This window comes from Archocentrus centrarchus, chromosome 17, assembly GCF_007364275.1.
Source record: "Archocentrus centrarchus isolate MPI-CPG fArcCen1 chromosome 17, fArcCen1, whole genome shotgun sequence".
In the NCBI taxonomy this organism is placed as follows: domain Eukaryota; kingdom Metazoa; phylum Chordata; class Actinopteri; order Cichliformes; family Cichlidae; genus Archocentrus; species Archocentrus centrarchus.
The window spans coordinates 12,574,261-12,601,573 of NC_044362.1; the positions used below are offsets into that span (position 1 = coordinate 12,574,261).

General features: G+C 40.6%; 1 protein-coding gene across 2 annotated transcripts in view; it reads left to right on the forward strand.

The window, feature by feature from the left end:
- Positions 1-26,808, forward strand: part of pik3r2 (phosphoinositide-3-kinase, regulatory subunit 2 (beta)) — a 33,853-nt gene extending 7,045 nt beyond the window's left edge. Inside the window, exons 1-16 of one of the 2 annotated variants that reach the window (XM_030751407.1) lie at positions 1,260-1,394; positions 3,076-3,954; positions 13,631-13,723; positions 16,873-16,947; positions 17,694-17,846; positions 18,873-19,083; positions 19,233-19,318; positions 19,425-19,527; positions 19,827-19,925; positions 20,110-20,290; positions 20,451-20,570; positions 20,808-20,950; positions 21,077-21,253; positions 21,389-21,460; positions 21,601-21,771; positions 22,183-26,808. In XM_030751407.1, the coding sequence (XP_030607267.1) occupies positions 3,636-3,954; positions 13,631-13,723; positions 16,873-16,947; positions 17,694-17,846; positions 18,873-19,083; positions 19,233-19,318; positions 19,425-19,527; positions 19,827-19,925; positions 20,110-20,290; positions 20,451-20,570; positions 20,808-20,950; positions 21,077-21,253; positions 21,389-21,460; positions 21,601-21,771; positions 22,183-22,390 (2,211 nt within the window). In that variant the 5' untranslated portion in view covers positions 1,260-1,394; positions 3,076-3,635 and the 3' untranslated portion in view covers positions 22,391-26,808. Of the gene's footprint in view, positions 1-1,259; positions 1,395-3,075; positions 3,955-13,630; positions 13,724-16,872; positions 16,948-17,693; positions 17,847-18,872; positions 19,084-19,232; positions 19,319-19,424; positions 19,528-19,826; positions 19,926-20,109; positions 20,291-20,450; positions 20,571-20,807; positions 20,951-21,076; positions 21,254-21,388; positions 21,461-21,600; positions 21,772-22,182 lie in introns of those variants that run through there. The other variant, XM_030751406.1, reaches the window with a different exon arrangement.
- The last annotated feature ends 505 nt before the right edge of the window (positions 26,809-27,313 follow it).

Consider the following 27,313-nt stretch of genomic DNA (forward strand, 5'->3'; position numbering starts at 1 on the left):
TTGATTTCTTCAGAAATCAGACTGCAGTCCAGCTGCAAACTACTGTAGGTCTTGCTTTAATCCCACAAAGAATAAATTAAATATCTAAAATCCCACTTACTATGAATAAATGAACGTGAAAAACTAATAAATTATGGTGACTGGAAATAGTCACTTTTTTTTTAATTTAATGCTTGAAAAACTGGCATTATACTTGTGTAACATTACTTAAGGGAATGCTTGTTATTATAATATATTTTATTATTACTAAAGCTAAGCTAGAATGTGTTTTATTATTTTTTAACTGCATCCCTCTCCCTGTGAACTCAGAAAAACAAACATCATCTCCTTTCATCCCATTGCACAACTTCACTGTGACTCATGGAGTTTTCTCCAATCACACTTGGCCTTGAGTTTTTCCTTGTTTGCTTTTACATCTTTACCCCGGGGTAGTTACATTTGATCTAAATCATCATTTCATTAAATATTACAAACAGTCATCAAGGTTGCAAAAATGAAAAAAGTCAAGGGTGCTGGAAAAGGTGGAGTTGTTTAGGTCAGATGTTTTATCACTGCCTAGATACATTTTCTAATATTAGAACATTTCCTTGATTTGCCCGGTTTCTCTGGTGACTGGGGAGCACATGGCCAGAGCAGCAGCCAATCAGAGTGCAGGATTAGCTTTCCCTCTCTCTAGCAACAGTGAGTTACTTGCTGCCTATTCATTAATTATTTTCTTGTGGTCTCCCTCAACCGTTTGGACTCTGCTGATAGCAAACTGCTCCGTCTCTCAGTCTCACTCTTTCTCACTGCTTTTTGCCGCTGTCTGCTCAGACTGAATTCAAACTCTCAAAAAACGAATGGATCCACTGACGCTGAGCTTTCCAGCTGCTGCTGTGCTGAACTGTGAGCTACTACAACACTGTCAGAGCAGGATAGTCACAGAGATGACTCCTCTCTCACCTTGTGCGACTTTTTCTTCTCTGGAACTAAATACTAAAAGAGGATTGCTGAATAAGAGTGCTCCCTGTGCACTGCTTTTTCCTCGACCTCATTTTCTTCTTGTTTTTGCCTCTTTACTCCAGCCACACTTTGACTGTAAACAACTAAAACATCGTGGCAACTGGAATAACGGCTGGACTTTTTTGCTGGCTGAGGATCGGGGCGGGGGGGTCAGTTGGAGGCAGGACTCTGTGTGTGTGTTTGGGGGGGTGGAGAGCAGGTGGAGAGAGGAGGGAGGGAGTTTAGGGTTGGGTGGGGGTGGGGGGGGGTAATGGTGGTGTGAGGATTGCGGGCTGTGGTTGGGTATGCCAGTGCCACGTGTCTAGCCTGGCACCTCTTGCTTCTCGACTCGAAGGATGTTGGACCGAGAGTCTGGCTGAGCCTGTCCGGCTTCCCTCTGAACCTAAAGTGGGGTGAGTTTTGCACTGTGCAGCATTCTGCTTTCACAGTAACTCCTAAACCTTTTTTATTAAAAGACGATATCCTTATTCATAAAGCTTTGCAGTGAATGTGCGTTCGCTTTTGGAATGTCGAGGGGGGGATGGAGAGCATAATCTAGACTAAGGTTGAAAAGCATGCACTTTGGCATTCAAGGTTGCAAACCGGACGTTTAGGTTCATTTTTTTTAATGCTTTTACCCAACTGTATTGAATCGTTTGCAGCGGATCACTCAAAATACTGTCCATTTATGGACATTTATGAAACGATGCCACAACGTCGGGCCTTGCAAACCAGGCCTATGGTTATTCAGATTTGGACGTTTTGGAAAATTGCCCCAAATGCCTTGTTACTGGCATACCAGAATGAAACTTCATCAGTCGTTGTGCCACTTTCATCTTCACTCTCTACCTGCTTCTTTTCTTCTTTGACATCCTGTCCAGGGAGGTTAGTAGGACCATTGTCCTTGATTGGTCCACAGACCACAGATGTCGTACTTAATCTGGAAACCATAATCTCTCTCTTTCTCACCCGCCCCGTCTCATCTCTCAACATACTTGCAATTTAACATGTAGCATTTAAAAATTTAACCCGCTGGAAACTCGGCCAAAATTGTAAATTCATTTTCCCATATTTTACTGTGGATATTATGTTCAACTGTTTCCAACGTTTCCACCCCCACACCCCAAAAAATGTGGATTTTTTTTTTTTAGTTGAGTGGCTGATAGGTTTCATTTATTTACTTTAATCAAACCTATAATACTGATAAAATTCAGCCTTTTGAAACCGTTCTGTCGCTGTCATGTGATATATTTTGCGCACTCGTGCTTGGCATTTAATTGGGCCTTCCAATCATCTTTTTCAGAGGGCATTCATTACATGTCCATGGACTGACCTTTTTTACTATGATATCAATTACTATAAGGAATGTAATTTGAATTGCTTTTTTAAGTGATGGTTCACTGTGCCAGTCTCTAGTTTCTGAGTTGGCTGTACATTCAACCTTCCCATCGGAAACAGATTTGGTATAGTAGATTTGATAGAAGTCGAAATAGTTCTTAGGCAACACAGAGCTACCTTTTTTCTCTCCGATGGAGAGTGAACTGTTGCAAAGGGTTCTGCGTGTTACAGAAAATTGTGGTTGCCCTACAGCTGAGGCGCAGTCCTTATTTTCCTTTGCATGCCAGTTCAGCTAAAACCCTTTCTTTGGGTTCTGTTAATTGTCCGTGCTGTTGTGTGAGTTGAAGGGACGTTTATTTCACAGGAAAACTTATTGTTCCTGTGGAAACTGTGACGAGTCAGTTAAGTCTGTGAGTGTGTGAATGTAGAGTGGAGGGAATGGAGGCTCCTGTCCAGGGACCCAGTCTGCTGTTGGTTATGACGCAGCAGCATCATCCGATCTCTCTGTCCTAACCGAAGACTGCACAAATGCATGAAGCTGTCGCAGTTCGCCATTTTTATGCACCGCTTTAAGCTTCGTTTCACATAGATACGATCCGCTTTATTTATTGCTATTTATCGAATAGATTTGACCTTTAATACTATTTTTTTTTAATAGTTTTCTTTAACGGTTTTAATTTTTTACATTTTTTCAACGAAATTTTAAGTCTTTTTCCTCATTTCTTATTTTTTTTTCTGCTTTTTTTTGTCGTACAGGTTGGTCGTTATTCCTGTCCTGAACATGTGGGATAACTGAAAGAGAGGATTAAAGACCTTCCCACCCTGGCACTCGTCCTCCAATCAGGTCACTTGATTTGACCGTGGAGAGCCAACGACACAGGGCCCATCAGTGGGAAAATCCTTTTCCAGGCTGTTACAGTAGCACCCAGCCAGCAGGTTTTTGCTGCTTGAAAAAGCATGTTGCCAACGCGCTCCCTCTGCTCCATCATCTGGCTCAACCGGGGTATCAAGCTGAGGAAAGTGCACCAGTCCACCAACACCGGTCAGGTGTAAAGCCACTGCAGACATAACAGCAGCAGAGCACCTCATTATTAACTTTTAAAAATGCTGCTGAGCTTCGGGTGACTTCCCCTCCTCCTTTCGTCCCCCCGACCCTCTAAGCCACTGTACCAACACCGGACTTTAGTAACTCAGCCACAATTTTGGTTTCAGAGGTGGATTTTTGTCTAGCCTAACCCTGTTGTTACAGCGGGACTCGGGCTGAAACATCTAATCCTCTAAGCCGTGGCCATTTTACTTTTTGCCTCTGTCACAAAATGGCGACGGAAGGTTTCCAGTACCGTGCCCTCTACACATTTACCAAGGACCAGGAAGAGGACTTGGATCTGCAGCCTGGAGACCTCCTTACAGTCAGCAAGGCCTCTCTGATGTCCGTGGAGAACTACCAGGAGGGCTGTGCGGAGCATCCTGAGCATCTGGGCTGGCTCCTCGGGTACAACGAGCGCACCAAGCAGAGAGGCGACTTCCCGGGGACGTATGTTGAGTATGTGGGCCCCATTAAGATGGTACTCCCATCGACTCAACCAAGGTCCCAGCGACCCCTCCCTGCTGCACCCAGACCAGAGTCACCTCAAGGTAGGGGGCACTATTTTACTCTTTTTTTTTTTTTTTCTTTCTTTCTTTTTTCTAGTAGCAACACACCCATGGCACATCACTACTGCAAAACTAATGGTGGCCTTTAAAGTAACAAATAATAACAATGAGAAAGCTGTGAGATGTCAGCAAATTTTTTTGTGTGGCTGGCATTTTTTAAATATCAAAATTTTAACTTGTAGCTTTGCTAGTTAGTTCCAGAAACACCAGTTGGTTAAATGAATTATTCTTATTTTATTAATGGACAATGGCAGTCATCAGTTCAAAGATGTTACGGCATTACTGGGCACCACCCGGGGCTGCACCCCGCCCCCTCTCACTCTCTCTGAATGGTGGTTGTAAGCGAGTACAGGTAGAAAGTAAACGGGTGACAGCAGATAATGTTAACCAGCGCTGCGTTCTGCGGTATTTTAATGTAGAAAATGAGCGACTGTATGTTGGTTGCACAATTCAGCGGCATTTAAAACATGATTTGATTAACGAGGAATGTGATAAATGGTTTCTTATAGCTCCTAAAATATACACAAAATAATTTTGGCCTATGTTTAACTTTGTCAATTTAAAGTGTGCTCAGTTTTAAATGTTTTCTGAGGGCTAGTCTTAATTTTTTTCTCTTGTCTAAATGACTAGCAAATTAGTTGCCATGTGTTCAGTTTTATTGTGTTAGTTGGGTGCAGAAAATATAGATTCAGAAATTTGTGCAATAATAGTATAATTATTTTACTTCATGTTATGAATGTTTGGTAATTTAGAGCTTTCTTTTTTTTTTTTTTTTTTTTTTTTTAAATACTTTAAAAAAAATACTTTAGGGGTTTTTTTTTGCCTTTTTATTTGATAGCACAGTGGAAAGAAGACAGGCCAGTGGGAAGGCATGCAGTAAATGACCTCTGGGCAGATTTGAACCTGGGCCTTCTACATTAGCCTTACAGCTAACAGCAGCTGTTAACAATGGTTAGCTTGGTGTACTTGATGTTTTGATAAGGTTTTCACATTTGGCAGTGACCGCCAGTTGACCCTCTAATCTATACTAAGCACACCTCATAGGCTTTACCTCTTTGTAAGCACAGCCAACTTAAGTCTGTGCTGAATAATAAAGTGCTAATCCATCTACTCACCAGACTTTCTTAGACTCTACTGGTATTGATTGTGTCTGTCTTTGCAGCTCTTTGCACAGGTAAACTTGACACTGCAGTGCACAAAAATGCATGTGTCTTGTTTGCTGTGACACATTGTTGAACCCCTACTCAAGTATATGCATGAGCCACAAAGCCTGGAGGGCCTATTAGCTCTGTTTTCAACTGGACATGCCTGGGTTGAATACCAGGAGGATTTTTGGTACTTTGTTTATTGATATTTTGGGACAAACTAACGTTTTTATAGGTGCGTTTCATATTTTGTGCAAATGATGAGTTGTTCAACAGTTCAAAGAATACAACACCCTTTTTTACTCAGGGATAAGTACTCTTTTCTGTCACACTCCTCTTCACTCCCGTGGCTGTTATTAAAATACTGACATTTATTAATAATGCTAAGAAACTGCTCTCAGCTGCAGCAGCTTCCAAGTCAAACATTGACTTGGCATGCACTGGTCTACCTTAGCAAGCTCAGGTTCAAGTAAAACTTTGATTTGTGACCAAAGTTCCTCCACACTCCCAAGATTTCCATCAATTTCTTCTAATTTGCACTTCATTGCTTTTGGCTTCAGCTGGTTAATTTATTGCTTCCTTGTATGGGATGCCAGAGAAAAAAGGTGTACAGAGCCAAAATAGATAAATAAAAAATTTTATATCATTCTGCACATAAAACCACACATTCCTCTCCTTATCCTCTGTAATTCCTTTTTTTTTTTAATGACAGATGGGCTAGTACCACTCTGAGCACGTAGGCTGTGAACTCTGAATTACCTCTGGTGTAGCCAGTTGGCTGATCATGGTGTACAGCAAAATACACTGGGACTCATTCAACTAGTTTGATTTTATTTCTCGGTCCTAAAGTCCTAAAAACAAGTGGTGATGCAGCAGGAATGTCCGCAGAATTATCAAATTAGATTTTTCCATGCAGATTGTATTATAAAAACAGAATGAAAGAGATGAATTGGGGAATAAGCAGGAGCCTTTCTCCAGCAGAGGCAGGTAAGGACATACTGTAAGGATCCTCGTTCTTTGACTGACACTGAGAGAAACTAGTTGGGCAGCAGGCGTTTGTGTAGGTGATTTGGAGAGACAGAGGCAGAAGAAGCAAGGGAAATACTGGGAAACAGAGAGAGGACGTGTGGGTGAGAGAGAGGCAGGGCAGCGGCTGAAGGAAAGATACTTTGGCTCAGGACCAAAAGTGCATTGTAGATTAGAAATGGCCATCTCCAAACTTTACAAATATCATCTTCATTTCCCCGAAAGAACAGAGGCCCTAGAGTTTCTGTGAATAGAGGTATTGTTGCTGTGGCACCATTTGCTATTCACAGAAATGGTAACATTACCAGTACCAGGCCTGCCGGTTAGGGAGGTTCACTATTTTACAGGCTTGCATGCAACCAAGAACAAATCAACTGATTACAAGCAATTTAACTTTAATTAATTTGTATAAACCACAGTAAGTTCATAGTTAAAGTGAAAATTATATGTGCAGCAGTGACCTCTCTTCTGTAACCCCCACTTTTACATGCATCTGTTCGGTTATCATAGTTTTGGCTCAATGAATCCATCAAGCAACTATTCATTGTTTGGGTATAATTTTACCCTCTAAAAGCTGTTTTGTAGTTTTATTTATTTTTTTAAGGACTAGGTCTCCAATGTGTTTCCCTTACTCCCATCGTGTGTGAAAAGTTTATTTACACTGCTTTTTTTTTTTTAGTATTTGGATTTAATTAATTTGAATACTCCACTCAGCGGCTGCAGGGGAAATGTTTTAGCCTCATGTAAAAGCTTGTAAAATTCTGAGTACCCAAGTGTATTTAATTTATCAAAAGTCCTCCTGTTAACCATTATTTTCATGTCCATCTGGTGAACGAAACCAGGTTATGCATTTGGATTCAAGAAATTAGGTTACTGTTGAATGTCGACAACAACCTGGCTTAAGTACATGCAAAAAATGCGTCACTGTTTTTCAGCAGTAGCAATTGAAATGCAAAACAGACTTTTTTTGCTGGCTAAAATATGCAAACAGCTTTGCTTTTCTTCTTCTTTTTAAAGTGACATAGCAGGAGTAGGTTTTTCAAATGGTGTCATATTTAGTGCAAATAGTTTGTATCCATAAAGAAATGGAGGGACTTCAGTAGACTTACTGATGCACTCTACAGATGTTTTGTGCAGAATTTTGTTAGATGTAGAAATTAAATGTGAAGACGTGGATCAGAGGAAAGGCATTATATTTTCGTGTGTGTGTGTGTGTATATATATACACTTTTTGAGAAAAAGGACTCAAAACATTTCCCAACCTGCAAGAGTAATAAGGCTGAAAAAAAGATTTCGCCTCTTTCCCTTCTTTCTCTCCTCTCCCCGGCCTCACTTTAACTGCCTGCTGAAGTGAACCATGGCTTGGCATTTTTGCAAACTCCTCCCTTGTTCTTCTCCCTCTTCCACTCCCCCACCCTCCACATACACATCTGATAGTGTCTCTGGGCGGCTATAAACCATGTTCACGAAGCCAGTTCTCTCAAAGGAGAGGCCTCCCCTCCTCACTTTCCCTGCGCCTTACCAGGAAAACACTTTCAAAGAACCCATGGAGAAGGGTGGGAGGGGGTTTAGACAGTAGAAAAAGACAATGGGAAAGTTATGGAGAGGCTGAAAAGGGAGGGGGACACGGGTTACAGGGTACGCCAAGGCCACCCTGTGCAGATATAGGAACCAGCTGTACTTTCTTTTCTTTGCCGATCATTGTGGTATTCTGCAGCAGTAGAAAATTTTATTTTCTGGAGCATGTCTTTGATGCCAGAGCAGTACATGAGAATTCATTTAGGTGTGAAATTGTGTTATTGGCAGATAAAGTTGGTAACTGCAGGAAAGAGTAAAATAATACCACCCTGTTTGTTTCTACATGATTTTAAAAATGCATTCACAATTTACTTTTTTGGGGGAGCAGCGTTTAGAAACATTAATCATATTAGCTGAATGAAAGATGTTAATTTATGAATTTAATGCTGGGGCTTCCCTTATTTTTGTACCAAGTGTTGGTCAACTTTGTTGAGGGGTAAGATCACAAAGAGATACTAAAGTCGTTTAAACTGGGATAGTGTGCACACATTTTTAAATGACTGAAAAAGTAACTGAACATGTGTGAAAAATCAAAAATATCAAAGTTTGGGGGGAAAAGGAAGAGGAAAAAGAAAAGTACTCTCCCCATGAACTGTGGGTGAAAGTTGATTGAGAAACGAATTTTAAATTCTTGTGCATTTATAGTCCATTCTAGCAGTTTTTTCATATAGCAGTAAATGAATTTGTATTTCTAATCTGCAGACCCACAGCACTCTTTGCATACAGTTTTGTCCATTAAAATTACTAGTGCTAAATCCGAAGTTTTCCCAAACACTGGATGATGATCTGCTTCGAGGGACAAGCTCTTCACCTTCTGCCGTGCCAGACATTTGTATTTTCTCGTATCTATCTTTATGTAGTTTTACTTGTTCAGACTACATCCATGAAATGTCAAGCTGCGCTGTGCAGGGAACACCTGTGATTGGCATATGCAGGAAGATAATCAGGCCCTGGTTTAGCGAGCACTTTGAGGAGCATGTATTTTAAATACTGCACGACCATGCTTATTTAATTGTGGGAAGCCAAAACTGTGCTTGAGATTAAAATTTGATTAATTGTGCAGTGCTACAGTACCTTCCGAAAGTATTCGGCCCCCTTGAACTTTTCAACGTTTTGCCACATTTTAGGCTTCAAACATAAAGATATAAAATTTTTATTTTTTGTGAACAATCAACAACAAGTGGGACACAATCGTGAAGTGGGATGAAATTTATTGGATGTGTCAAACTTTTTTAACAAATAAAAAACTGAAAAGTGGGGCGTGCAATATTATTCGGCTCCCTTGCATTATACTTTGTAGCGCCACCTTTTGCTGCAATTACAGCTGCAAGTCGCTTGGGGTATGTCTCTATCAGTTTTGCACATCGAGAGACTGAAATTCTTGCCCATTCTTCCTTGCAAAACAGCTCGAGCTCAGTGAGGTTGGATGGAGAGCGTTTGTGAACAGCAGTCTTCAGCTCTTTCCACAGATTCTTGATTGGATTCAGGTCTGGACTTTGACTTGGCCATTCCAACACCTGGATACGTTTATTTGTGAACCATTCCATTGTAGATTTGGCTTTATGTTTTGGATCATTGTCTTGTTGGAAGATAAATCTCCGTCCCAGTCTCAGGTCTCTTGCAGACTCCAACAGGTTTTCTTCCAGAATGGTCCTGTATTTGGCCCCATCCATCTTCCCATCAATTTTGACCGTCTTCCCTGTCCCTGTTGACGAAAAGCAGGCCCAAACCATGATGCTGCCACCACCATGTTTGACAGTGGGGATAGTGTGTTCAGGGTGATGAGCTGTGTTGCTTTTACGCCAAACATATCATTTTGCATTGTGGCCAAACAGTTTGATTTTGGTTTCATCTGACCAGAGCACCTTCTTCCACACGTTTGGTGTGTCTCCCAGGTGGCTTGTGGCAAACTTTAAACGAGACTTTTTATGGATATCTTTGAGAAATGGCTTTCTTCTTGCCACTCTTCCATAAAGGCCAGATTTGTGCAGTGTACGACTGATTGTTGTCCTATGGACAGACTCTCCCACCTCAGCTGTAGATCTCTGCAGTTTATCCAGAGTGATCATGGGCCTCTTGGCTGCATCTCTGATCAGTCTTCTCCTTGTTTGAGATGAAAGTTTAGCGGGACGGCCGGGTCTTGGTAGATTTGCAGTGGTCTGATACTCCTTCCATTTCAATATGATTGCTTGCACAGTGCTCCTTGAGATGTTTAAAGCTTGGGAAATCTTTTTGTATCCAAATCCGGCTTTGAACTTCTCCACAACAGTATCTCGGACCTGCCTAGTGTGTTCCTTAGTCTTCATGATGCTCTCTGTGCTTTGAACAGAACCCTGAGACTATCACAGAGCAGGTGCATTTATACAGACTTGATTACACACAGGTGGTTTCTGTTTATCATCATCAGTCATTTGGGACAACATTGGATCATTCAGAGATCCTCACTGAACTTCTGGAGTGAGTTTGCTGCACTGAAAGTAAAGGGGCCGAATAATATTGCACGGCCCACTTTTCAGTTTTTTATTTGTTAAAAAAGTTTGACACATCCAATAAATTTCATTCCACTTCACGATTGTGTCCCACTTGTTGTTGATTCTTCAAAAAAAATAAAAATTTTATATCTTTATGTTTGAAGCCTGAAATGTGGCAAAAGGTTGAAAAGTTCAAGGGGGCCTAATACTTTCGCAAGGCACTGTATCTATGCCTTTGCATTGCACCTGTACAGTTTATAAGTGGCTTGCTAACAAATCTAGCTGGCGTTAGTTGATAACTTAGGACTCCATTCTCTTATCTAAATATGGTAACTTCTGGCTCCAAATAGCCAGTGTGGTCCTAATGTTGAAGCTTCAAAATGTGTCATTCAAAGTCAGTGGGTGGTGTCAAGTTGGCTGTGTTCATCTTTCATTCTGTCTGTGTTTGGGACATGTTTCATACAATATAAACAGCCTATGCTTACAGTATCTTTATTGTCATTAGTGTTTCTTTCCAGTAATGCCTGGAGGTCTGTAAAACCAGACTGGGTACTGTGAAGAGATCACCTGCATTTGTCATGTTTGCAGGGGCTCACTAGTACACGTGTAACTTTGAAATATGTTGTGACAGAGGAGTGGATGGTGTTCCCAATCATGATGCATTGCCTGTCAGCATAGTTGGAGTGCAGTGAAGACGTATAGCAGTGAAACCCGACCAGCAACTTACACAGTGTTACCCACCATCTGTGAGCCAGACGCCAACTGGCCCTGTCACCACTGCATGTAATATACGCATTCATGGTATCACTGACATGGTTCAAAATGTGTGCAAGAGTATATCCCAAACTTGTTTTCAGTTTGGCCTCAAACATTTAATTGGAGGGCAATCAAACCTTTTGAAGGAATGGAAACATTTAAGTTGGGCTTAGATACCAAAAGGGAATTGTTCATTTGGGGTCTGGTGTTTACTGATGTTGGCAAACTCAGATAGGCAGAGTTAGTATTTTGATGGATAATGGAAACCAATAATTTTACTTTATGGAAATTAATAAGCAAAGATGCACCAATCCAACTTTTTCCACTTCCGGTTTGACATCGATGCTAGGTATGGTTGCTGAGTGCTGAGGTACATAGTGCAGAAGAGTCACTAGTGAGCTCCAAACCTCCTCTGGCATTAACCTCTGCACAAAAAACTATGCACTGGGAGCTTCATGGTGTGGGTTTCCGTGGCTGAGCCGCTCCTGGAGGTGTAATATGTAGGTGGCCCAGTATTTTTGTCCATATAGTGTTTAAGGGATTCATTAATCTCAGCTAAAAGTAAATGAATTGGGTTCTCTGATGCACATAAAAGCTGAAATTACTGTTGCATACTTATGTTTTATTCATACTGTATGCTTCAAAAACACGGTCATTTTGGTTTTGGTATTGTAAAATTATTATTTTTGTTAAAGAAAGAAATTAAAGCTTATCACATATTGTTGTTGCTGTTGTACATGAAAGCCACACGCAAACTTCAGTACTCTTCAAGAAGACATTAACGTGAAACCAGCATGAACTGTTATGCATGAGTGTTAAGGCTAAAGTGAGGAAATTCCAGAGGTTTAATTCGACCTGGGAATTCATGCTGTATCTGTACACTTGGAGAAGTTTCAACTTCTGACACAGAGCTCTGAGAGGGAGAATGCAGCACAGCCAGCTACGTGTTACATAAGTACACTGATCGAGAAGATATCAAGCAAATATTTTGCTTCACATAGCTTTGCTCTCGTCAGCCTACTTTTGCCTGTATTCCGCTTAGCTCGGACTGAGCGAGTGAGTCAGTGCAAACAAACAAATACAGGATTTCCAACACTGTTCTGACCTTCACATTGTCAGCTTTGTGGATAGAAAGGTAGTTTCATTACACGTGACTTAGTTTTTTTTCCACTTGTGCGGATCTAAAACTCGACTGCACGCCAGAAGAAAAAGGGGGACAAGCCTGCAATGCAAAATGGCTAACACGTATCTGTGCCTGCAAGAGAGCTGGAGGCAGGCAGAGTTTCCAACATGGTGGCAGAGTGAGAGACAGAGAAAAGAAGGGCCACTGACAACGAAAAAAACAGAGAAAAGTCAAATAAAAACTTAAATTAAGAGGCCTAAAGGGGGTTAAAAGAAAAAGGAGTAGAGGGGAAAAAAAATCTACCAAGAGGAAGAATCCAGGAGAGCAAATGAGAGAGACTGAGAGACATCTAGGAGGGAGAGAGGGAGGAATGTGCTGACGCGGCGTTTCTTGTCTGAACTCCCCAAATTAATAATCAGCAGTGGTTTAGCCGAGCCGTGCCAGGAACAGGAGCCTATTGCCAAGCCCCGGCCAGGCCAGGCCCTCCCTGCTCTCAGCCCCCCCCCCCGCCCCTCCTTAAAACAAAGGGGGGGGAGGGAGGACCGGGCTCACAGCCCTGTTCTGGGGGCAAATAAGAGGCACTGCCTGCCTGTTCTAGCTGGGCTGAGCCTGGCACACTGCCACAGGGCTTTTGCTTGTTCAGGAGTTTTGATTAAATCCTTTATTGTGCTCCACTCACGCAAAGAGCTAAGGCGAAACACTGAGCAGGACGGAGTGGAGGGGAGGAGAGAAAATGAGGGGAGAAAAGGAAAGGGGGAAAAAAAAGAGGGGGAGGGAGAGAAATGGGATCTCTTTTTTTTTTTTTTTTTTTTCCCCCTCCTAGCTTTCTCCGTTCCTCTTTTGCTCCAACTGAAAAGATGTTTGATTTAGTCTGTGGGGAATTGTAAAGTAGGTAAAGTTGGGGTTTTTTGGGGGTTTTTTTTTGTCTTCTTCTTCTTGCCATCCGCGGTCCTTTTTTTTTTTTTTTTTACCATTTTTACTTTCAGTCCTCCATAAAACCCCTTTTCTTCCTTTAGTACAGTTAGTAAATCTAGATTTATTTTTATCATTCAGACTTGAAGAGTACAGTGTGTCTCAAGCTTTGACATTTCTGTCAATTTTTAATTATAAGAATTGGTTTTCACATGTAAAAAATGGAAAAAATAACAGCCTCTCTCAACCATAAGACCGAACAATTCAACTTCAGCTGGCAAAGCAGGGTAGACTACGCAAAATCTAGAAGACCCGATTTCATTTTTAGAAATCAAGCTTGACATACCCTCCTGACCATCTACTCTCCAACAATAAATAAACTCAAACAGTATTAAACAAGTTTGCTTCTTAATTTGGTTTTTATTTAATTCTGTACGAACAAATGCACAGGGGATTTGCAAAATGGCTGAGCTTGTGCAATAGATACTCGGTGTAAACTCCTACAAAACTGTCTTATGTCTGATTGTGTTCCTCATAGGTTTTGTACATATTAACATATTTCAGGCTCTTTTTCTCCAACTGCTCCTATTTAACAGTATGCCTTGTCAATGCAAGCAGTGTGACTGATACTTGTGGTGTTGTTTCAGCTGTTCCTGTGCCGGACCTGAGCGAGCAGTTCACACCACCAGAGACGGCTCCCCCAGCCCTCGTCAGCCTCATCCAAGCCATAGAAAAGAGAGGTATATTCATACAAACCAGCCAAGATATTCATCTGTTGTCTCTCGCTGCGTCTGCTGTCTTTCCGTCTCTGTGCGACTGTCTCCCTCTCACCATCTGCTTCTTGCTTTCATGCCAGCGTTTGCACATGTGCAGACAGACACAGTCAGACAGAGGTACAAGTGCTTGCACAAGCTCATGCACATTCACATTCAATTGGGGTTTTTTTTGGTATTTTTTTTTACATATAAGTTCAGTGTGATTTAACTCAAAGCAGTCTTGCTGAGAGTGCTACACAGTGGGTTTGATTCACACCATGTTATTAACAAATAGAGCTCAGTGGGACTCCATTCACAGTTTTGCCTTTTTTTTTTTTTTCCTCGCCCTTCCTTCTAACTTTCTGTGTCATTCACACCAATTCACAAATTCTTTCATGTACAGAACGTTAAAGAGTTGTGAAAAAAACTGCTACATGGCTTCTTATTGCTTATTGTTGTCTAAGACGAGCAGTTCACCCTTATGTAAGATAAAAGTAAAATCATAACAGTGGAGGAGAAGGAGCTAGTGCTCGTTGTCTGTGTTAGATACACAAGCAGCGGCAGAGACAGCTACATTTAATGTGCTCAATATTTATTTGAAGCACTTAACCTGTGTCACAGTTATGTGTACTTTAAAATGTCTAGCATACTGGTTCTGCAATAAGTACACAAAAATATACACATAATACCAATTTATACAGAATTACTGGAATGCGTGCACTGACTTGAGAAGGAAACTGCCAATTAGTATTCATTTTCTTTATTTTCTGAGTAACATATTTGTTTTTAACATTTCCACAATGCAAGGGACAGTACACAAAATGTAGTAAACTCTAAGCTTTGTTGTATCATATTTACTTGCATGAACAACTGTAGTGTTCATTTTTTTAAACTGAGCACAGTATTATTTTATACCTAGCTTAGTATTTGTATGTGTTTGGAATTGGGACATACTTTTCACAAGTTATTATCGATAACAAAAAATGTCTGGAGGGAAGACTAAATATTTGAGCTGTGAATTTAAACTAAAAGGTCGTTGAAATGATTAGGGCTGCAACTATCGATTATTTTAGTAATCGAGTATTCTATCAATTATTCCATCAATTACTTGAGTAACTGGACAAGAAATACTTTTTTCGTATTAACAGTTCGTCTGCATATTTTAACTTCTGTACCGCAGTTTTTCACTGTGTGAAACAAACAGCGGCGGACGGAGCAGCTACAAAGTTCTACCGAACAGTTGCTAGTGCGGGCGCCCGGGTAGCTCAGTGGTGGAGCAGGCGACCACATGTATATGCCGCGTTGGTCCTCTTGGCAAATCTTCCATCAGGAACCTTGGGGGTAACCTTTGACTCTGCGTTCTCTTTAGATATCCATGTCAGATCTCTGGTTCACTCTTGTTTCTATCATTTAAGGAACCTTGCTAAGTTAAGTCCCATTGTGTCACGTTCTGAACTTGAGATTGCTTTCCGTGCATTCATTTCCTTACGTCTGGATTATTGTAACGCTTTATTTACTTGTCTTGGCAAGAACTCTGTGGAGCGTCTCCAGGTTGTTCAGAATGCTGCTGTGAGGCTTCTGACAAAGTCTTCCAAGTATTCTCACACCACACCGTAATTTCAGAGTCCAGTTTAAGACTGTGGTCCTGACTTATAGAAGTCTTCATGGTCAAGCACCAATTTATATCAGTGAACTCTTGCATCCGTACATTCCCCCCATGTCTCTGAGGTCAAGTGATAAGGGCCTACTGGCCTTACATCATACAAGGCTGAAAACTAAAGGAGATAGAGCTTTTGCTACAGTAGCTCCCCGACAAACACACACTGCATGATGTGATTTTCGCAACCACCCAATAGGCTGGACTGTCTCTAGGAATTGCCGTCTACATGCAAAGTTAAGATGGAATTTTTATTTATTTATTTTTTTAGTTGTAGGCCTTGAAAGAAGCAAATGTAGTCATTAGAGTTAAAGATTCAGTCATTACTGCAGTTTGTATTCAGACACAGTACTTTCAGTTTGCTCTGAGTTTTTTCATCACAGCCTTAAAAAACAGAAAATCTTGGTAGAGCAAGACCTTGTACTCACAGGGCAGTACTGGCAACTATTGGTCCAAAAAGTTGCTAGAAGAAGGTCAACTGAAGGCAAAATTATGCCTAATTTTTTTGCCAGCTCAGTCCATAAGCTGACAAAAAATGATATGAACTGAAACATGATGGTCAGTGCTGTGAGTGAGAGAAAGCAAGCTGAGATGACCACGTTTAAGAGAAAAAACTCATCTCTGACTCTCCAAAATCGAAATACCTGCTATGCAATGCACAACCTGACTATTCAAGCACTACAAACATGTGGGCCCTTCTTTGATCCACTCTTTTAAATACTGCTTTTTAACTTTGAAGGCTCAGCTTCTTTGCAGTGGATTGATTATAATTCTCTGTTGATTGATACAACACTGAAACAGAAAAAAATTAAGCAAAAAAAAAAGTTCTCTTTAAACTATCTGGTCATGCTTTGTCGTCATCTTCACTCAAACAAAAGTCCACAGCAGATACAAATTTTGGTGACTGTTAAGTTGTGTACAGGTGAACATGACACAAACATGTAACATAGCACTCACAGGGAGATGATGAAATTAACATCATATACGTATAGGAAAATCAAAATAATTGGGATTTATGTTTTTTTTTAAATCATACAGATTTTAATAATCGCTGTATATGTGATGATGCTTCTGCAAAGTTTCCTTCAGATTGGCCCACCTGTTAAGGAGGGGATAGGGTGTATATATCTTTATATATGTACTCCTCCAATCATTATAGATGAAGTTATTATGATGTTTTATTGTAATATTGCATTATCTTTTCCTTTTTTCTTCATTTCCAGCATGATATCTGGAAATGCAGTTTAACATTCAAAGTCCTTCATAACAGTCAAATGCATTAAATTATCTAGTGCAAGTCCACAAACATAGAGGCCTCTTATTTAGACATGGCTGCAATGTGATGATCATTTCACGTTGTGAAATTTGTTTTCTACGGGTTATTCTGTCGCTGCTTCTTGTTTCTGCTTTGACTAAATGTGTTCTCTGTTCTTTGTTCCTTCTGAGAACCTGTACTAAGTTGTTCTGTCTTTATCAGGTCTTGACTGCAAGACATTGTATAGGACACCTAGCTCCTCAGGTTCAGATAGCCCAGTGTACAGCCTGTGCTCTGGTAAGTTTCATTTACATTAATCAAGTACTGTTTTCATTGTTAATGGTGTTCACATCACAGACTGTTTTGTATAACATAATGGGGATATATTTGGGATGTTCAGCAGGTCCCATTCAGTGATCTTTCTCAAAAATCTTACACGATCATTATAGTTTCCTTTTATTAATTAATAATGGAGCTAATAATAAATTTAATCATTAATTGTTATGCTAGTTATATTTTTGGCAAATTGATTGGTTGTTTAGTCTCTGAGATGTTGCTTGTGCTGTCAGACCAACAAAGATATCGAGTTTACTGGCAGGAGTAAAGTCATCTTTTCTGTTGAGCCTCACTCTGTGCTATTTGAATATGTTATTTTAGGCGTGTGTGTGTGTGTGTGTGTGTGTGTGTGTGGGTGGGTGGTTTTGTTTCTCTCAAGTCTTGGCAATCAAAGTTTTGTCTTTTTTTTTTGGTCTCCAAAAGAGTTGGGGTCAGGGTTCAGAGTTAGGGTCATAGTTGAGAAGTGGAAACCAGAGAATTTCTTCCATTTTTGCTTGAAAAAACCCCCGAAGGAATATATTAACATGATAGTTGCAGGATTTATTGCCAAGCTCTTGTGAGAAAGTAACTAATTTACTTTCTTTGCTCAAACTGTTTTTATTCCTTAAACTTCTCCCTGCCAACTGTTTGAGTTTGCATTTTCTTTTTTTTTATTTCTTCTAACAAACTGCATCTTTTGGTCTTTTTGTTATGTATTCATCATCCAGAGAATGACATGGTTCAGAAGGATGTAGGCTTCCTATCTGAGAGTGTCCTGCAATACCTGAGAGACCTTCCATCACCTGTCATCCCTGCCTGTATCTACCCTCACCTACAAACTGCACTCATGCAGCAGCAGCAGGCCCTACAGCTGTCAGCAGGTGGGTCAAATCTCCCGTGGAAAATCTGAAAGTTGCCACTTGTATTGACTGAGCACATTGTTTCTCATAGTTTCTCCAACAATAAAAGTTTGTTAACAGTACAAATTAAACATTCTGCAGCTGCTTTTCAAAAGGAGTTAAGTTTATGCAGCTGCAGTATCAACACCAACCCTAGGACATTTGGTGTCTGCATGATGAATTAGGTGTTTCGAGAGACAGTCAAGTCTTCGCAAGTTGATGTTCAAACATCGACAGCATGCCTTGAAACTGGTGTTGCCTTAAGCTTTAAAAAGTGAACCTAAAAACCCAGAGGATTCACTGGAAAATATGCAGCACACAGAGTATTGCACTTAATGGGTTTAAGCGTGAACAAAAAGAGCAGCCATATTGTCCTAAATGTCTTTGGTTCTGGTATCAATTAAACAACTTTACTTTAAAAAAAAAAAAAAAGGTGAAATTGTCTCACACTGGGGTATTTTTTTTTTTTTTTAATTTAAATGGGCTCAAATATAGCCACAGGCAAAACATATGCAGTGTGACTGATTAAGATGGAGATTTTATGCGGTGTAGACAAAATGGCAGTACAGTGTTGTAGAATAGCACACGCGCAAATGAGCTGTGCGCTGCTGCCATTGTTTTCGTGGGCAGAAAGGCACCTTTCAGTGCTTCAGTGACTGTAATTTAAGCGAAAGAATTGCACAAGGACTAAACTCAGCCTTGTGTGCTGCTGTTTGAGTTCAATCTGATGTCAACGTTGAGAGAATAGAGGCAGGAGGACAAGCTCCCTGAGGCATGTTAGATATGCTTCAGCTGATTCTCCTCCACACAAAGGACACTGTGATTTCATTTTTGATATATATGTTTGTCCTGTTTTCAGAGCCACGCACTAACCACATGCATTTTAACTACCAAGTGCGATCAAATGCACTCCTTATGTTCTCTTTATTCAGTCAGCTCTAATAACGTTACACAACTGAAGCCTGCACACAATTGTTCAGTTATTCATGATGTTTATGCCTCTTTCAGATGGTGCAGTAGCTGGAAGCCATGACAGAGAGGTAAGCCTGGTCCTTGAGAACTCCACCACCGTCCCTCTCCATCACCGTCTCACCCTGCAGTACCTCCTCACGCACCTGGTCAAGGTCACTCAGGCTCAGGCAAGCAGTGGCCTGGACACACACACGCTGGGAATGATCTTTGGCCCTCTGCTGATCCGGACAGGTCCTTCTACTGCTTGGTAATTGTTTTCTTTTTTTCTATTGTGAAACAAATGTGTGTACATATTATGCAAAGGTGATATGACTATAAAGAATTAGCTACTATAAGCAAATCGAGAGTTTTAAGTCAAAATCTATGTATGGGAATCTTGGAATTGTTGAATGGCAGGTTTCCAGTGGATGAGGAGTTCCCCACCTTGGTGGTAGAGAAGCTGTTGATAGAAAGAACCACAGAGCAAGACCTCACTCCTCCGGGTAAGCTACTTTTGTTTTAAGACTGCTTGGATCCATTCCATTATTATGAAATACTGTTGATGGAGATCTCTGGGTGTCTGTCTGATGTGTTTGTGTCTGTTTCCAGTTCTTCCAGCAAAGCCTGTGAAGTCAAAAATGCCACCATCAGCCATGACAGATACAAGCAGCCTGCTGAACGATGCTGAGTGGTACTGGGGAGAAATTTCCAGGTAAGTTAGGGACTTTTAATTTTGATTTTGTTTGATGTATTAGGCAAAGAAATGTCTTTGGCAGCCAAAGTGCAGCCTTAAAGTCACCATTTACTGTGTAGTAGCTAAGTAGCACTGATTAAATACACACAGGTCCACAAATATTTATTATTGGAAGATACTTGATTATTGAAATCATGTTAATTTTTTGCTGTTAAATAAGAGCTGATCCACTGGGGGGTGCTGTAACATGCAAAATCCAGTTCTTGCTTGATCTCATTGTTTCTTGCAGCTGTCTAAATATGCTGCTATATTTGCAGAGAGGAGGTGAATGAGAAAATGCGAGACACTCCAGACGGCACCTTTCTGGTCCGAGATGCTTCAAGTAAACTGGAGGGCGAGTACACTCTTACACTCAGGTAAAGCAACACTCCCGGTTAGCTGTTGAACATCTTCAGTACTGACTACAGATTCACTACAGCAATAAGAAAAGTAATATTTAGTAGAAACAAGCCAGGCTATTGCTACCAGACGATCAAAATGTACTACCATACATCATCTTATTCACTGTCATGTTCATTTTGATCCCATCTCCGCTTGCAGGAAAGGGGGGAACAACAAGCTTATAAAGATTTATCACAGAGAAGGGAGGTACGGTTTCTCAGAGCCTCTGACCTTCCTGTCTGTAGTGGAGCTCATCAATCACTACCGCCACGAGTCACTGGCCCAATACAACGCCAAGCTGGACACAAAGCTTCTGTATCCCATCTCCAAATACCAGCAGGTGAGTGATGCTCCACAATACATGGCAATAAATCAGCTGTCATCACAAGTTGTGGACCGCTGGCAAATCAAAATAAATACTTATGAATAACACTATAAATGTATTTAGTCTGAATCATCAGTAAGTGGTGTTTTTGTCATCTGTTTTACATGCGGCTCAGCTGGTGAAGGAGAACAGTATAGAGGAGGTTGGAGAACAACTGAAGATCTATCATGAGCAATACCAGGAGAAGAGCCGCGAGTACGACTCTCTGTATGAGGAATACACACGCACCTCACAGGTTTGAGTGCCACACGTACTGACGCACAAACACAAACAAACAAGGGATGTGTTTCAGAGTATTATGAATCCTAAACTGCACAGTGTTTGTTGACTAAAGAAATATGTAATCAATAACAACGTATAGTTTAACCTTGAGATGAGCTGGAACTGTCATTATTCCATGTGAGAAATCTGGTTGTGATTTAGCAGCTTCAGACTGAATGAAATGTGTGAAAACATCAAATGTCTCTCTCAGGAGCTGCAGATGAAACGCACAGCCATCGAAGCCTTCAACGAGACCATCAAGATCTTTGAAGAGCAGTTTGAGACTCAGGAGCGGTACAGCAAAGAATCTTTGGAGCGATTCCAGCGCGAGGGCAACGAAAAGGAAATACAAAAGTACGTTTATACGTGTAATCCTTTTGTTTGTTCGTTTTTACTGAGCTGCAGATGCAAACAAAGCTGCTAAAGTGGAACAGCATTTTGATAGTTTGAAGGTGTAATGTTGTAATTCTTACAAATTAGGATCCAGAGCAACTCAGAGCGTTTGAAATCTCGTGTGAAGGAGATCCATGACAGCAAGCGTAAGCTGGAGCAGGACCTGAGACAGCAGGTCTCTGATAACAGAGAGATTGACAAGAAGATGAACAGCCTCAAGCCAGATCTCATGCAGCTTCGCAAGATCAGGGACCAGTACTTGATGTAAGTAACGTTTTGTCCATGAATAAAATGGAAAAACTATACTTGCACATATTTGTTCTGTATAGTCATGAGATCCTTAAATGTTGCGCACAAGAAATAAACTGCAGGTCGGCATTACATTTCTTGTCTTTTCAGATGGTTGACGCAGAAGGGGACAAGGCAGAAGAAGATCAATGAATGGCTGGGCATAAAGAATGATGCTGATGAGTAAGTGTGACAGCTCAGCAGCTTGTGCCATCGTGAATGGCGGCTGCTGCACCTCTGACAGTACTGAAGGCAGTAGTTAAGCTCATTGTTCTGTTCAGAGTTTCATTCGTGCTTGAGTGTTTTGTGCATTGTGTCTTCAGCTCCTACTCACTGGAAGAGGATGAGGGCTCACCCCACCATGATGAGTGTACCTGGTACGTGGGCGATATCAAGCGCACCCAGGCCGAGGAAATGCTGAGAGGCAAATGTGACGGAACCTTTCTCATCCGTGAGAGCCAATCACAGAAGGGCTCGTATGCCTGCTCTGTAGTGTAAGTTTGTCCTCTGTAGAACATTTTTTATTTATTTGAAATGGTTGTAATAAAAAAGGGTGGCCAAAACTCAAACTTTATTTTGTCCTGTGGTCAAGAATTATGTGATAATTGTATTGGCGAGACAGTAAATAAAAGTAGTGCAGCTCTGTCTGAAGGTAAGAAACTAAGAGCAGCAAATCTAAGTGTTTAAGGGAACAGGAATCTTATTTTATGCTGACTGCAGTCTCATAAAAACAGAAGGCAGAGTTCAAATACGTTGCATTACATAATAAGTAACATTTAAAGGGGGAACAACTAAAGTTAATTTCATCCACAGACACTTAAATCAGCAAATTACAGTTGGATTTGGGAAAGACTTTTAAGACAAAAAAGATCACCTCTAAACACGATCTCTGTCCTTCTTTCTAGCGTGGATGGTGACACCAAGCACTGCGTCATCTACAAGACAGCCACAGGGTATGGATTCGCCGAGCCCTACAATCTGTATTCGTCCCTCAAAGACCTCGTGCTGCACTACAAAAATGTCTCGTTGGTCCAACACAACGACCAGCTGAATGTAAATCTAGCCTACCCAGTCCTGGCCCGCTCCCAGAATCAGAACCAGCACCACAGATGAATTATTCACCAGCAGCAGAGGACACCCGCCAGAGTGGGAAAATTAGACAAACACAATTGGGGAAAAAATGAGGAACTCTGCACAATTCTTGCTCCTGTGGCAGGTAAACCGGACTCAATAGCCAGGAATAAAAAAACAAACAAAAATGATGTATTTTTGGCCAGAGACTGATGCCACTTTCCCACACCAACCTCAGTCCAGCAAAGAGCACTCCTAGTTAACAGCATGGCTTCATAATAAGCACACTACTACTGATAACGGGGCACTGTACAGTTAGCCTGACTGATGCAGTCAGTGGTGCATTAGCCAGGCCATGCTGTCCAGTGTTAGTTATGGAAAAAAAAGTGAGAAATTCACAATAAAATTCACTTATTCAGGAAAAAAAAAGACTAAATCAAAGGAAGGCACGCAATTAAAAAAAAATTTTTTTTCCAAGATCTCTGAAAAGTGGAGAGACCAGATGGTGGGATGATGGTAAAATTTACAGGAGGCATGTTTGTTTTTGAGGGAAATGGAGGGTGGGGTTGTTTTTTGGTTTTTTTGCCTTTAATGCGAGCTAAATGTCCACAGACAAAGGCCCGATCTGTCATTTCCAGACTGCCTGCAAACTCTCCATAGACAAAAGCCTGAGCTGTCATCCGCTGAAATTACTGGCTTGCCTAAACCAGGCTGTCCACTTCACACCTAAAGGCAGCTGAGAAAAAAAAAAAATGGGCTGGGTGAGTGTAGTCACTGGAGACTGAGGGGGATACAGGGTGGAGGGGTTTGCTGTTTCAGGGGTTTTAAAACAGATTGATTCAATTAAAAGCTTGCGTAAGTGCCATAGTAATAGCTTTGAATGACCACAAGCCTGTGTCACTAGAATAAGGGAGCACGTTGAGGTTACGAGGCAGAAGAAAGGGAGGGAGTAAACGGTTGTCGACATAGACAAAGCTACAGCTTTAAAAAAAATACATACATACATACACATAGGCATATTTTTTATGAAATGATCTTCATTTCCAACAGCTTTGGCTTTTTGCTGTCTTTCTCAGTGGGTGTCATTTTGATCTGACGAGGTACAAAGTACAGTAAATGCTGTATAACAGGATAAAAATGCATGGTACATATTTGGTATATTGTGAATATAGAATTACTTTTTAATCACAATACACTAGATGGAGAGGTACATTGATAAATGCAGTTCCACATGATTCAGGTTTCCTGTTAAATGGAAATGGTGGAAATACTCCTGCGTCTCTTCGTTTCAGACGTCTGTCTTCATCCTCTGTAATACTGTAGCACCTGTAGCCATTGACTTCAGGCACTGTTAGTGCTCCTCTTATGTGTCTTGTTTTTGTATGCTAAAGACACTTGCAGAGCATCGACCTATGTGATTATTGTATCTTGGGTACTGTATTTGCTTCATCTCTAGTTAGATTAGACTGTTTCCGTGGTACAGCAGCCTTTTGCAGATGTTTGTTTTTTTGTTTTTTTGTTTTTTGGGGGGGGGGGGGGTTATATGCAAATTTACTCATGGTACTTCTTCTCTCTTGTGCTCGACTGTTCATTTCATCCTGAGCTTGACTCACAGAGCTGTAGAACATTTATGTACAAAAAAAAAAACAAAACAAAAAAAGGCAGTAATATAATTCATGTACAGTATATTTCAGACACACATGCAGTCTGTGTATGTGACTTTATAAAGTTTCATTGCTGTGTTTCTTCACGGAAAATTTGCTATGCTTTTAGATTCTGTTTAAAGATGCAAATGATCCATCTTAATGTGAGCCAAATGAAGGATGTCTTTTCATGTAGCAAGAATGGGGGGGGGGGGGTCCTTTTTGCCATTTAGCATGACCTCAGTGGTCTGAGAGATTATCCAGTATAGTATGCATGGAGCCCTTCATTTGGGTTGTTGTTGCTTTTTGCAGTGAATATACAGTATTCACTGGTGTGTGTGTCTGTGTGTGTGGTCTTACTATGCACAACATGGTTGTATGCGTATATGTTTTAGACTTGGGTTCAGTTCCCTTCCAGTGGCGTGGCAATGAATTTCTCCCATTTGTTCGTGTTCATTTGGCTTAAGGTGAAGGTTGTACCACCTCCGTTCAGTGTCACGTTCAAAGCACAGCAGTGTAGATGCAGGGTTATTCAGATATTATGATGATCTCAATGAAAATGTTGAGTTGAAAAAAGGCGTCACATGATGTCGATTTAAACTTGATTCACAGTTTGTTTTTTTCTGTTTTCTGGATGAAAAAATATAAATATAAATATTTCACATTCTTACATATAGTAATCCAAGAATGCCAAAAAGAAGAAAAACTATTTTTGTAGCGGGGGTCTAGATGAGTCGAGGGTCCTTAATGATAGAAAATGGAAAAGAAAAAAGTACTTTTTAAAATCTTGGTCTTATTTTGGTTCCTTTTTGTTGACAGAATAATCGACATGATGTTTTAAAATTAGATACTCGCCTACTCTGCTGGTCATAAGGATTAGTTCAAAATCAAATTTCATCTGAAGACCCAAGCTTCAAACAAACTCAATGTTTTTCTATTTCTGAAATGTTCAGTTTCAGACATCAGGTAGTAACATTTTCCCAGACAGACCAACCCAGTCAAACCTGTCAAACCTACCTTGACCTGAAAAGTTTTAATCATTTTGATTTCAGTCAGGACAAATCATTGTACTGTACTTTGCACAGTTCTTGGCAAGTAAAGGACCCCAAGAATTAAACTAGAGGTGACTGCGGTGCTTCTGATTAGAGGGCTATTAAATAAATAAGCACGAGTGAGAAAGATTAGAAGTGCCTTTAGTCGTTGCGATGGGCTGGTCGTGTCCCTGTTACCATTGGAGCGTTGCTGCGTAAGACGATACCACAACCACATGTTGTGCCCCACGGTTCACACATTTGCCATTTATCAAAACGAAGGGGTATCTGGCAAATGAACGTAGTTGTTGTGTGTGATTGTGTGTGTCTGTGTGTGCGTGTTAGAGCAAATCTGAGCATGTTATAGATAAGAGAGTGGCAGATATTAGCTGTGCCTCTTTGGTGTTACATTTATAGTTGTTACATATTTCTTCTTTCTATTGTGAGGCCTGTACAGTAGCTTGGAGCACCCAGGCTGGCTTACTTCAGTGTTTGTTTTATTTCTTGTTTGTTTGTTTGTGTGTCTGGTGTATGTTTTGAATTAAACTCAGAAAAGACATAGAAATGTGAACAGTACACATCCGTGGCTCAGACCAGTTTAAAGCTCATTTGGTAAGCTCTCAAGTTAATGCATGCAGCAGTTCTCAGTGTTTTTGTATTAAGTTAGTGAACAGGTGATCTGATTAAATCATCCACATTATTCAGTTTGTCGGACCAACACTTTTGTGACTGCACTTTTTTTTTTTTCTTTTTTAGCTGTTTCTCACACACAGACCAGTGTGTCGCCCAACAACCGTAAACTAACAGACAGTGGTGATGCTGAGTAGTTTTATAGTGTTTTTAGTTGATAGTTTTTCATTCAGTATATCAGGAATGATCGACATTTTCATTATGATATCATCAGAGTATACAGTGTACAGTATAAGCTTTTGTTGTTTGCAGTCAACAACTGTCTTGTAAATCTGATGCTTTTGACTGATTGCAATGTTTTCATTGTAGAGTTAGTTTTACTGTGTGGACTGTGTAAACTCTGTAGTACTTTTCAAAGCAGCTTTAAGGAGAGCTGCTAGCTCATTATGCAATTCTCATCTGCACAGCGTAAGTGTCCAACTGAACATGGAAACACGGATCCCCCCCCATCCACCCCCCCCTAAAAAAATGCAATTTTCACTCTCTCCTTGTGGTATTTAAACATGCAAACAACTGAAGGGTTGTTTATATCTACACTATATAGACCGAAGTATTGGGCCACAGCTTAATCTTTAAATTAAAGTTTTTTTCAGTCCCTTTGCTGCACGTGCATAAAATCAAGCACCTACCCATGCAGTCTGCCTTTACAAACATTTGTGAAATAATGGATTGTTATAAAGAGCTCGCTGAATTTGAGCTTGGTGCTGTAATAATCACTGTTACAACAAGTCGGTTTGTGAAATTTCTTCCCTCGTAGATGTTCCGTGATCAGCTGTAAGTAGGATTATTGTTGCAAAGAGAGAGTGTTTAGAAACCAGCTCAGCCATCAAGTGGCAGACTGCGTAAAGTTACACAGCGGGGTCACATGGACTGTAAAAGTCACCAACGCTCTCTCAATTACTGCAGAGCTTCAAACTTCCTCTGACATTAACATCAGCACAAAAACTGTGCTGATGGAGCTTCGTGGCATGGGTTTCCAGCTTCTGTAGGTGGCCCAGTGCCTCTGACCTTACAGTGTACTTTACAGTAAAGAGATCTGTTTGCAGTGACTCTGTATATTATCCAGAGTACCCATGATTTTTTTTTTTTTTTTTGAGAAAAACTATTTAATGCTCTTTGAGCAGCACAAATAAAATCCCATTCCCACTTTTATTTGTCACACCATGAGCTTTTCATGCAGGTGTTACCTTAACACATTTTTGTCCAAAGCGTGGGTCAAGGAAACACTATATTGTGAGAGAAATATGCAAAAGATGGACATTTCCATGAGGAAATTGTGGTGAGACACATGGGGAAAGACTTTAGCATTTATACAATTGAAATACAATGGAAAATCATTTCCACGTGGGTGAGCACACAAAAGTGAAACTACACGCATGGCTAAATGCCACATGGAGTAAGTGAAAACACTGACGGGGATTTTTTTGGGGAGATTTTGTGTAAAGCATGTCCGAGGAAAGTCATGCCAGTGGAATGAGAAAGTTTAACCCAAAACAGGTTACCGTGACTCACATTAATCAATACGGTGGTTTCTGCTTCCTTATGCGCAACTTTTTAGCGTCTGAAAGAAAAATAGAAATGTAGACCTGAACAGCTTCCAG